General features: G+C 38.7%; 1 protein-coding gene across 1 annotated transcript in view; it reads left to right on the top strand.

The window, feature by feature from the left end:
- Positions 1-9,631: 9,631 nt before the first annotated feature.
- LOC103084212 (X-linked interleukin-1 receptor accessory protein-like 2) overlaps positions 9,632-13,128 on the top strand; it is a gene marked incomplete at its 3' end in the record, with an annotated part of 45,638 nt that continues 42,141 nt past the window's right edge. The window contains exon 1 of the mRNA XM_007452565.1: positions 9,632-9,945. Coding sequence (XP_007452627.1) covers positions 9,632-9,945 — 314 coding nt within the window. The remainder of the gene's footprint in view (positions 9,946-13,128) is intronic.

The following is a 13,128-nucleotide window of genomic DNA, read 5'->3' as shown; positions in this document are numbered from 1 at the left end:
CCCACCTCATAAGAGCCCTCAGTTAACTGGCTTTTATTCCCACCTCTGCTCCCTATTGTAAGATAAACTTTTAATCCCTACAATATTTTTTTCTTCAGGGTATCCACCTATGTATGTAAGAGTCTAAAAGTTGGAAAGAATAGTGGTTACATCTAGGCAGGGGTTTGAGATAAGGATGGGACTGTGTATGGTGGTTAAAAGGGGACATTAGCTATATCTGCAATGCTTTATTTCTTTAATAAAACAAAGCTACTGATAGCAAATTGGAGAAAAGTTAACATTATTAACTTTGGATGCTGAGATCATGGGAGTTTGTAATAGTACTCTTTTTATTTCTGTGTAAATTTGAAATTAAGAGAGAAAAAAATGAAGATTGCCAGGGAGAGATTTTCCAATTTAGCACATATGCAGCTGGTCTTCTTGACCAAAGACCTCAGCAACCATCATATAATCTGTTTTCTTTGTGCTGGGTTAGAACTTGTCTAGTTTAATGTCTTCATTTCTTTTGGGAGTAGAAACTCACTTCCCAAAATCACGTATCTCCTTGAGGAGGCAGAGGTGGAATGTAAACCCAGGGTTTCAGATCCCCAGCAAGCTCAATGCTCTTTTCACACCACCAGGCTCTATTCTTATAGTGTCTTGGCATCAAGATCTAGGGTGATGACCCTAAGGACCTGACAAATCCTTAGTCAATCCAGAAAATTTTATTCTCATCACGATTCTCTACTTAGGCAAAAAAATGGATTCGGACTTTTCAGAAAAAGATCTTCAACAATCCAAAAGTTAAACTTCAGCTAATGCAAAAATGAATTAACCAAAGCAGTTCACTCTAATAGTACTTAATTAAGCGAAGTCTCATGAGATGAGGATATATCAACCTATATTTAGTAAGACCTACTAAATGTCTGGCCTGGGAGGTGTTTGAGGAGATATGAAAAGAAAAAAAGAAAAAAACAAACAAACAAACAAAAAAAAAAAAACATGAGAAGTCTCTGACCTTGACTAATGTGCTAGTCAATATGGTTGGAAAACCAAGCTGCCGTTTCTAACTTGACACCTGGGTAAATTAAGCTCAGGACTTGACTAAGATTTGGTTTAGGAGAGGCATGGAAAGTGGGAGAAGTGGTATGAGGGTGGAGACAGGAAAGAGTTGAATGGGCAAGGGCCCACAACATAACTGCTTCCTAACAGGGTGGGTTAGGGTAGCTCTGTGAGGGAGGAGGTCCGCTTCAAGAACATTTCTCTTGGAAAGTGATAGGCAGCCATTTTGATAGGGTGAGGCCTGATTTGAAAGGGCTTGGGTGATAGACTTGGTAATTTTGATCGACTTACCATAGAATCATGAGTTCTGGAGCAGGGATATGGCAGTGAGTTTATTTTGTGATTCCTGTTTGTTGTGATGCTAGCTAATGGGAAAGTAGCAATCATTTGTTATTGTGAACACATTTTGTACCTTGGAGCCTGGCTCCTAGCATTCCTATCAGAGTTTGGATGCATCCCTGCTCTGGTGGGAAGCAGTAGGAGGAATCTTAAGGTCGACAAATGCAAACAACTTCTGATTATTAGTGAATTTTTTGGGGGGAAATCCCCACACAATTTCATCCCATAAAGATTTAATGAGTGCCTACTATGTACAATGCACTGGGCCTTGTCCTAGAGATACAAAGGAAATGAGGCACCCATCTAACTGGGAAGGAGATCTGTAGACAAACATGTGGTCAGAGCACTGCAGGGGAAAGAATTCACACAGGGCAGTGAAGTGCAGTTTTTGGAAGACGTGGCATTTGAAGCTGTCTTGTAAGATAAGTAGAATCTCAATCGATAGGCACAGAGGCAAAGTGGAAGGAACCAGAGAACAATGACAGAGAAGTGAATGGCATGTCGGGGAGTGGTGAGTATTTACTGAAGGGTACGGTATGTGAAGAGCTGTGGCTGGGGACAGGAAAGACAGGCAGTCGCTGGTGTGGCAGGGGAGCTAGGCTTAGGGATTTGCCTACCAGGAGCCACTGCAGGTTTTGAGTGGTAAATGGACATGGTCTTGTACATCAGAAACATCACTTTGGTAGCAGTTTAAAGAACAGACTGGAATGGAAAACAAGATTCAGGGATGGCTTCCAAAATTTTTGGCTTGGATGACTGTGAACATGAGAGACAGAGAAGATTTGGCATTGGAGATAAGCTCACTGGCAAGCATCCTGGATTTGAGAGAGTAGCAGAAAGTCGGCTAGAGGGGTTGGTGGGCAGTGCTGATATCCTGTCTCCCACAGACACATTTGCAGCTGCAGCCTTCGAATTAACATCAGTGCATTTGAGAAGAGCTTCAGGCTAGTGGGTAATACCCAAGGAGGCTCATCAGGCCTGAGGTAATCAGGAGTTGAAGAGTTGGTTGTAATGCCTCACGTGGCCACACCTCCAGAACATAATTGAGGCTCTCATTTGTTGGATAAAGATTGAAGGAATGATCTTGACAAAGCATAGTACAGATTCTGTAATGAAAGGGTAAGGAAGATGGTTGCCAGCCCATTATTAAGTGTGATAACTGGGTTGAAATGAGATGAAGGACTTCATTTAGGCAGAACTTTCCCATTGACGAATAGTGGGGGGTAAAAGAGTGAAAGGAAAGCGTATAATCCAATCCATAAAAAATGTAAAAATGCTTTTTAAAATCTGAAGCAATAATCATTCATTGTATTTATAGAGCTGGAGTGGGGGATATTTTATCTACTGATAGATACGGATGTGCGGATGAAATTTTAAAAATCAAGAAAATTTTCCCACTGTCAGAACTTTATTTTAAAAATGACAAAACAACTCTGTCCATATTTCCAGGCTGGGGGCATGAAGGCATATGTCCAGCAGCTGGGGCACAGGCCACTCACTTCTTAGGGAGTTTGACATTTTGTGCTCGGAGGCTGCCCACTAGAGGCAGACGGCGTACACTGTGATGCGTATAAATAAAAAGAATTTTGTCTTTAGGCATGCATGTGTTTGAAGGAGAGCTGAGAGAGAAACAGAGGGTGTACAACTCCCACATTAAAATATTAGAAATAAGGAGAGTAATGTATTCATTAGGCATAATACATAATAAGTACAAATATTTAACATAGAACTCTATTTCTAGGCTGTAATGTTAGGAATTGGGTGATCATCCTTAGATATTTAATTTTAAATGAGTCAAGATGGGTCAGATAAAATTTATCCAAGTTTTAGGATTGATCTTCAGAGGTTAAATCAAGTACACAGATTATTAATAATTCATTACTCTGTAAAAACTGTGTATAATTCAGAGGTAAATAATTGGCATACATTATTTGATGGTTATTATTCCCACAATGGTTATTATTTAGGGACAGACTATTACTCAGCTGGAAAGGTCCGCTCTACTGAACAGGGATGTGCTATTTGGAATACATATGACAATTTGGTTTAGCACCAAGCAAATTTTAATATTTTAATGTCTCATGGACTGGGATGAGGAGTATAGGAGGCAGTATATAGAACACACAGTGGTTAAGAACATAGGTTCTGGAGTCTAACTCACCTGCATTGGGGTCCAAATTCTGCCATCACAACCTGAGTGATCTTGAGCAAGTCACTTAAAGTCTCTGAGCTTTTCTTTTCTCCTCAGTAAAATTAGAAAAGCAAGAGTCCCTATCTCCCGGAGTTGACATGATAATGAAATGAGAAAACTACATGCAAAGCACCTGTCACAGTACCTACCTGTTTTGTACTGAGGGCTCAATGAATGCCAGTAGCTGCTGTTGCACCTTTCTAAGCTGGGTCATTTACCTGGCATATGTAACCTGGTCACCCAATTTGAACAAGATCTTAGCTACATGCTCAACTTTTGGCTCCCCCTGTCACACACCCCCAAGGGCGCATGCCCAGAGGTTGCTGTGATCCCTCCTCACAACCAGTGACTGGCAGATAGCAAATCCTTATTTTTAGAAATTAGGTGGGGAAAAATCTACCGTGCTACACAAAAACTTGGGCAGCCCGCCCTCTAGTGGTATTTTGATGAATTGCCCCCAACAATTGCCCCGTTGATTCACAAACAGGAGAGCTGGCCATAAAAATGAATGGGATATGCGGCTGCTTCCCACTAGCTACCTACCTTACGTTTGGTAGTGTGTATATGTACATGCCTCTCTCTCGCTTTGTCACAGCTTACCCTTCCCCCTCCCCATATCCTCAAGTCTATTCTCTAGTAGGTCTGTGTGCAGCCGCATAGCACAGGGAGATCAGCTCGGTGCTTTGTGACCGCCTGGAGCGGTGGGATAGGGAGGGTGGGAGGATGGGAGGCGCAAGATGGAGGAGATATGGGAACATATGTATATGTATAACTGATTCACTTTGTTATAAAGCAGAAACCAACACACCATTGTAAAGCAATTATACTCCAATAAAGATGTAAAAAAAAAACCTCACAGGACAGTACATCTAAGGAGGATGGATTTCATTGTATGTAAAATATATCTCAGTAAACCTGATTTTTTTAAAAAGCAAAAAAAGAATGGGATATATACAGCTGACATGGTTACCAGAAAACACCTGGTTTAACAAATCAATTTATTAATCAAGAACACATAATAAACTAATATTGGATGTACATCTCAGGCAAAGGATTTAAGTTGTAGTGAACATTATCAAGATATCTGGAGATTGCATATTTTCATATGCTAATTAGCCATTTTACCTAAAGAGATTCCCAGTTTGGGGCAAAAATCCAAAATTGGCAATCCTATGCATACCTATATATCCTATCCCCCAATAAGAACTGTAATGTACATAGCCATTAGAGCTTGTAATTTTACTGCATGCAGTATTCTTTTTTTCTAAAATAATATAATTGTTGTTGTTGATAATAACATCTTATCCTCTTCTAGGGATTAAAAACTTTTCTCAGGACTTTGTTTTCACAGCAGGTAGGTGTGACAGGATTTGCTTTTCCAGATGCATTGAGGAGGAAGCCGAGGCTTGTCTATAAGCAGGCTAAATAGGTTTGCTTTGGTCACCCAGGGCACTTTCCAGGATACTGCATTAGTTCTACCCCTAGGAATCTCCTCTTGGTAAAATAAATTGCGTGGACATTGGCATGTCCCTTTATATGTTTCATATGCTCCTTTTTTTTTTTTGAATCTTCATGTCAAACTCCTTAAGCATACACTTGTTTTGCAGTTTGAAATGAAAATGATTAAAATAGAGACCTATGTTTTAAAGAGTGGCTTTCTTTGCTGCATTGTAATTGTTTTGTATAGCTCAGATATCAAAGCATTTCTACCAACAAGACCAAACTAAGAGTAATAATTTTTAAGCCTTACAGAAACCTAAATCAAGGGAACAGAGATGAGCATCTAGAGAAACACAATTGTTCTTTAAATACTTGAATTACTGTTCATAACAAGACTCAAGAGTGAACAGGGAATGGATAATTTAGAAATAGGTATTTTTTAATGGAATGATGGGAATATTTATAGCCATACTGAGAAATTGTGAAGCAGAGGACAGGCATGCATTCACTGATGCTTTTGATGGGTTTGTTCTGTAGCAAATTTCAATCCAACTGCAGAATGTTGCTGTTTTTTGGGGGGAAAACCATTTTCCTTCTTACAGTGCCTCTATTTACACTTGTGGCTGGTTAGTGAAACGTTATCAAACCACCTGTGGGAGAAGCCAATCTGTCCAGAAACCACTTTTCTTAGGAGTCTTTCAGGGGCAAACCTACACAGGTGCGCCTAGAGTTGTGAACAGAATAGGGCTGGATCCCTCTGTGAATGAGAGGCCTTGCTGATAAGGTCAAGCTTGCAAGTGGGCTTCCTCTGTGGGCTACTCAGTTCCACTATGTCCCCAACCTGGCCATAGCGTGCTCCCTTGTCAGCTGCATCACAGATCTATTCATTCACCTATTTGCCAAATATATCTGGAGTGTCAAAGTGCATAGGGCTCTGAATGTGTGGCATGTATTACAAACTCCTTCTCATGACAGAAATGTGAGTTTTACTGGTGACTTCTGATGGCACCATCTTTGATCCCTGGAATGGCCCTTGGCAAATTGAGTTTTATGTGAGCCTTCTCCTCTTCCTGCTTTTTTGTGACCCTCTCATGCTTTCTCTTTTTTTTTTAACATCTTTATTGGAGTATAATTGCTTTACAATGGTGTGTTAGTTTCTGCTTTATAACAAAGTGAATCAGTTATACATATACATATGTTCCCATATTTCTTCCCCTTTGCTTTCTCTTAACCTTCCCTCTTAACCTCAAGGTTTCAATCCCATCATGTTCCCTTGCCACCTGAGTTTCCAGGCCTCTTACCTCAGTAGGCCCTTTTTAGTTGTTTCATCTGTCCCAAGTCTAAAGATAAATGCACCACATTGTAGTATTTTATCCCATCTTGCCCCTCTCTCTGTTGGTTTTCCTAGGAATAGCAATCCATTAAAAACAAATCATACCACCTTGCTGGAATCTAGTAGTGGTCCTATACTCTCTAGATATAAGGCTACAAGGCCTTTACTCATGGGAATGGATTTCCCATGAGTAAAGTTCAACATGGGAAAATATTTGGTGTCAGATGGGCCTTCGTGGATCCCTGGTATCATACACTCTCTCTACTTTTTTTGGGAAAATTGCCTGAGGTCTCTTGAGATACGTTATATTGTAACCTGTATTGTTAGTACAGTTGCCCCCAACCCTGCCCATATTTGCAGGTTCTACATCCTTGGATTCAACCAACTGTGGATGGAAAATATTTTTTAAATTTGCAGAAAGTTCCAAAAAGAAAAACTTGAATTTGCTGCACACTGGCAACTTTTACATTGCATTTACAACTACATCACATTTACATTGTATTAGCTATTATAAGTAATCTAGGGATGATTTAAAGTATGTCATTTTATATAAGGGACTTGAGCATTCACAGGTGTTAATATCCATGGGGCTCCTGAAACCAATCCCCTGCAGATACTGAGGTATGACTATACTAAGAGAAAAGAATAAAGGAATAACATTTGGAAATTGTTGTCCTTATTATTGAATATCTATTCTCTGTCTATTGACTACTTTATAACTAAAGACTCCCTCTCTGCTACCTAAAGCAAGGGAACAGAAGAAAAGGAACCATAAATTTATTAAGTCAAATACATTTTGTTCAGCTAGTACTTAGAAGGAAATGAATTCTCAGTGTACTCGCAAGGTCCGTATGACAAAGCTAGTTGTAATGGCAGTTAAATGTCTTCAACTGCCTTTGAACATGATGGTTGTGTCCCAGGAGCAGATTTTTGATTATTTTCGATACCAGCCATGTCCTATCACTAATGGGACAAACCAGCCTGTTAAACTTTGTACAGGTGTAGATTATGCAACAGATTGTTTAGAGGAAGTAACTAAAGGGACTTAGGGTGCAAATGAAAAAAAATTCCAGATTGTTTTTTCTAACAAGTAGGTAGTTATAGAGATTTGAAACTACTTCACCAAGACAAATTTGTTAATTCAGAAACACTGGCTGTGCATCTTAGGGTTAGGAGAAAACAAAAACTGGAATATTAAGGAGTTTAAAAAAAATTTATCCCCATATTTTCTATTAACCAACTTTTAAAATAAAGCTATGAGAAAAAATATATTCTCTAAATAAACAGTTTCCTCTCAGTTGTGTTAATTCATGGGAACAGTGTCACAAATAATCCTTAAAAAGGAATAATATACAATTAATTTAATGATGATAAAACAATAAATATTAAAATTGCATTTAATACAGAGATGTATCATCAGTAATTTACCATGACCCAGAAAGTTTAACGAATGCAGATTTCCCCCTCTCTGTTCTTGACAGTTGTGAGAAAGACAAATGACAGGTAAACAATTGATACTTGGGAGTGAATTAAAAAGCCCCCCAAGAGATAGCCAGAGATCAGTACGTACTTAGTCCAATTCAGTTGTACCTTCTTGACTTCAGCAGTGCACAATGGTCATCAAAATTCATAGTGATGAATCTGGTGCCCTGTGAGTACTCAAAGTTCATATGCCCTTCATTATAAATTTAGGATGAGTTATTTATTTGGTTATTGATTTATTTCTAATGAATACTTCACATACTATAAGAGGATTTGAGGCAACTTATAATAAAAGCTCATATGCAGCAAGGCAGTGAAAAATGAAGTCACAAAGAGACATCAGAAACCACAGAGTTCAGAAACTTTCTTGGGCCATAGACCCCTTTGAAGATCTGATAAAGAGCTGTGGAACATCTCTTCAGAAAAGTATAGCTATGCAAATAGGCACAACCTTGAAGTCTATCCAGGCACTCTGCTCCTGGGTGTCCTTGAACCCCAGGTCAAGAACCCCTTATGTAGAGAAAGCAAAATCCTGAGGTAAGATAGTTATTTCACTTGAGCATTGCATTTAGCTCTGAGCTTCCTGTCAACTGAGGTTAAAAGATAAACACACTGGGTTGCAGAGTTCTCAACATCTAAAAAAGGAAGCAGATCAGTTCACAAAATGATAAGCGAAACATATAATTTTAAAATGACAGTGTTTATACAGTTTATGAAAGGATTATTTTATAAAGGGTAATCAAGTAATATAATGTAGCACAATTTGATGAAACTCTTTGAAAATCAGCAATTGGAGGTAGAATAACTATGCTAATTGTATTGATTAGCATATAAAATTAGCCACAGTGTCTCATTTCCAACCCTTCTGGAAAAGAGAGAATTTATTGTATATGTCTTTCTTTAATGGTAGATTTACCCACCTAATATTATTTGATTAAACTTGACATTAATATAATATATTCCCATGAGCGCACACCAGCTGAGTAGCAAGGGAGATCTAAGGGTATAAAAAGAAACTGAAGTGTGATTAAATATCTGCTATTAGTAGGTCATACCATGGAAAACTGGCATGTAGATAATGGCAAATAATCATTTTAGGTATCCACTGCTTCCAACCCAGGCATCTACTTTCTCAAAGGCAAATAAATAAAACAATGGTTCCTGTCACAATTACAGGCAGAGGCAGTATAGGATAGTGGTTAAGAACAGAGTCTCGGGAATCAGAGAATGGTTTTCCACCACTAATTAGCTCTGTGTCCATAGGCAAAGTTGCTGAACTTTTCTGAGTCTCAGTTTTCTCATCTATAACGTAAGAATAATAAAGGGGTCAATCTCAGGGCTGCTCCTAGGCTCTATATGGGTCCTAAGGAAATCTTTGTTTTGTGGGGCTCCTGTCTATATAAACAATTTGAGTCGCCAAAAATCAACATGTCAGTGTCATTGTAGCCATCCAATCTCACAAAATTCTATTAAGCGGATGCCTTGTGACTGGCAGGAGTGATCCACTGGAATTGATATCTATCTGTGGGGCCCCAGGAAAACCCCATAGGCATGAGTGCTGGAGCTCCTTGGAAGATCTAGTCAACCCAAAGTTTACTGCAGAGGACTGGAAATACCCCAAAGGCACAGGGCTAGGGCAGGAATCCTGCTTGCCCAGGTCTAAGGAGGATATTGATCTATCTCATAGGGTCACTGGGAAGATTGAATGAGGTAATCTATGTAAAGCACGTGACTCAGTGTCTAGCTCATAGCAAGTCCTCAGTACGTGTTGGCAATAATTGTTGCTATTCTCATTATTATCAAAAATGCTCACTGTATCTCATGCCCAATCTGGTTTTCTTTCAGTGGATGGCTGCATTGACTGGTCAGTGGATCTCAAGACATATATGGCTTTGGCAGGTGAACCAGTCCGAGTGAAATGTGCCCTTTTCTACAGTTACATTCGTACCAACTATAGCATGGCCCAGAGCACTGGGCTCAGGCTGATGTGGTACAAAAACAAAGGTGATTTGGAAGAGCCCATCATCTTTTCAGAGGTCAGGATGAGCAAAGAGGAAGATTCAATATGGTTTCACTCAGCTGAGGCGCAAGACAGTGGATTCTACACTTGTGTTTTAAGGTAAGTGCTGTGTGAAAACTGCTCAATGTCACGGGTGGTAGTCTTGATTGGGACTGGAGTGTGTATGGGTGTGCCTCATGTTATACAGTGGATATATTCTTGAAAGGCTGCAGTGCATGTGGAGCTTCAATAAATTCAATTCTAATTATTTTTTGGAACAATATAGCAAATTCTTATCACATTTTCATAAAATAAATTCCTATTTACTATGTATTCTCATTTAATTCAGAAAATTTTGTGATTCATTTATTTCCCAACTCCACCCCTGCCCCAGGGTCTTATATAGATGGTCCCTGACTTAACTATGGTTGGACTTAGAATTTTGCAACTTTACAGTGGTGCAAAAGTGACACACATTCAGTAGAAACCTCACTTTGGATTTTGAATTTTGAACTTTTTCCAGGCTAGCAATATGCAGTATGATATTATCTCATAATGCTGGGCAGTGGCAGGCAGTAAGCTGCAGCTCCCAGTCAGCCACGTGATCATGAGGTAAACAACTGATACACTTAAAATCACTCTGTCCCCATACAACCATTCCTTTTTTCACTTTTAGTATAGTATTCAATCAATTACATGAAATATGCATACTTTATTATAAAATAGGCTTTTAATTAGATAATTTTGCCCAACTGCAGGCTAATGTAAGTGTTCTGACCACATTTAAGGTAGGCTAGGCTAAGCTATGATGTTCGGTAGGTTAGGTGTATTAAATGCATTTTTGACTTAAGATATTTTCAGCTTACTAGGGGTTTATCGGGACATAACCCTAATTGTTAGTACAGGAATATCTGTATTAAAAATTGTTTTTGCATATCTGGCTATGAAAATGACCTAAAGTATCATTTAGGTCAGGGTCTTTCCTTTCTTATTGATGGAAAATAGCTTCAAATGCTTCTGGTGAAATTCTTCATGGGATTTACAATGTGAATTTGAGTCTACTGTATCTAAATATTCAACGTGGGACCCTATAAGCACATGGTCATCCTGTGTTCCTATATACTATTCTGGGAAGATACCACAGACACAGTTCCTACTTGCAAGAAATTTACAGTGAAAAGCAGTCTGTTTTATCCCCAGCAATTCCACAGTATGTCCTTCCTCCCCACTCCATCCCAGTGTCAGGATGCAGGATCTCAAATCTCAGATAGAGACTGCATTAGGTGTTGAAGTAAGTAGCTGAGGTGACCTTTAAACCACTCTTCAATACTGCCATTTTAGAAGTGTCTGATCTTGCTCACCAGGGACCTTCACTCTACTGTTTGATTTTACCTTCTTGGAAATGCAGACCCTTCCATTTTTGTTTCCTGTGGACTTTGTCTGATGTCAAAGCTATGTCACCTCTTCATCAAAAGCACTTGGAAGCCCCTGGTGTGGCCTCATTGTTCAAAAGGGCAGGAGAACAAGGTGGTATATAAATAGAGAACCTCCTTGATGCTCTAAGAATGACTTTTGTATGTATATTGGGAGGAAGTGTTGGGGGAGAAGTTTAGTCTCTTTGCGGTGGGCAAAAGCCCCAGGATATTGGCAAAAATAGCAATCATTCTGATCACACCCTTAGCAATAATCAGTATTTTCACCTCCTTGGACAGCTCTTGGCAGAAATGAGAAGTGGGTGTAATTCGGTTCCACTGTCTGACACTCTGTTCTTTACAGTTCTGCTACTCTCTCCCTGCTTACACCCTCTTCATTCCCACCCTCATTAAATCCTGCCAATCTAAAATAGATCTCTTTTCCTCCCCCTATTCCATTTGCTCTGTTTGTTTTGTTTTCACAAATTTAAAATTTTATTTGTAGAGCATCAGCCTACTATATACAGGTGCTATACTTATAATGAATTATTGAATTAATTACTGCTTACTTCCCCTGCCCTGCTTATTTCCCCAGTCTGGCTATCTCTCCTTTCTTCCTTCCTCTCCACTCACCCATTGCCCTACCCTGAGAAATGCTAACAATATAGTGTGTATCCTTGCATACCTTTCCCTTATTCTTTTAATTATACAAGTATATCTACATGGGGATTTCTCCTCACTGTTTTACAAAATAAAAAGAGTTACATATTTCCATGCATTTTCTCTCCTTATTAAAAATACATAGTGGAAATATTTACAAGTCAATTGATAGAGAGCTCACTCATCCTTTTCAGTAGATAATATTCTGTGTTGTTTAATAGTCTATGATACCACAATTTAGTCAATCGTTTCATTATTGATGTGCATATACTTTGTTTCCAGTGCTTTTGTCCCTATAAAAAGTGCTGCAATTAAAACTCCCAATTTGCTTTTAAATACACTTCTAAATTTTAGAACAGTTTTAGATTTACAGAATTATTGCAAAGATCATACAGAAAGTTCCTGTATGCCCTACACCCATATTCCCCCAGTATTAACATTTTCCATGACTGTGATACACTTGTTACAAGTAATGAACCAATAGTGATACATCATTATTAACTAAAGTCCACATTTTATTCAGATTTCCTCAGATTTTCCTTAATGCCCTTTTTCTGTTCCAGGATTCCATCTGGGATACCCCACCTTGCATTTGATCGTCATGTCTCCTTAAGCTCCTTTTGGCCGTGGTGGTTTCTCAGACTCTCCTTGTTTCTGATGACCTTGACAGTTTGAGTAGTACTATTCAGATATTTTGTAGAATGTCTCTCAATTGGGATTTATCTGATTTTTTTCATGTTTATACTGGGGTAATGTGTTTTGGGGAGAAAGAACACAGAGATACAATACTATTTTCATCACATCATAACAAGGATATGGAGTATCAGTATGCTTTTCCATTGTTGATATTGACCTTGATCTCTGGCTCAAGATAGTATTTGTCTTTCTCCACTATAAAGTTGTTCTTTCTTCACTCCCTTTTCAAATTGCACTCTTTGGAAGAAAGTAGTTATTCACAGTCCATATATACGGAGTGGTAGTTACGCTCCACTTCATTAAGACCAATGTATCTACATAAAATTATTTAGAATTCTTCTGCATGAAATATTTGGTTTTTTCTCCCATTTATTTATTTACTCAATCATTTATTTATATCACCATGGACTCATGGATATTTATATTATACATTGGGTAATAATTCAATGCAATTGTATTTTCTGGGTCAAATTCATCCACCTTTGACCACTGGGAGCTCTTTCAGTTGGTACATCTGTCCCTCTGACATAACCTC

This window comes from Lipotes vexillifer, unplaced genomic scaffold (genome assembly GCF_000442215.2).
Source record: "Lipotes vexillifer unplaced genomic scaffold, Lipotes_vexillifer_v1.1 scaffold658, whole genome shotgun sequence".
Classification (NCBI taxonomy): Eukaryota; Metazoa; Chordata; class Mammalia; order Artiodactyla; family Lipotidae; genus Lipotes; species Lipotes vexillifer.
Note: the sequence above shows the minus strand (reverse complement) of the source record. Positions and strands in the feature narration are given on the sequence as shown.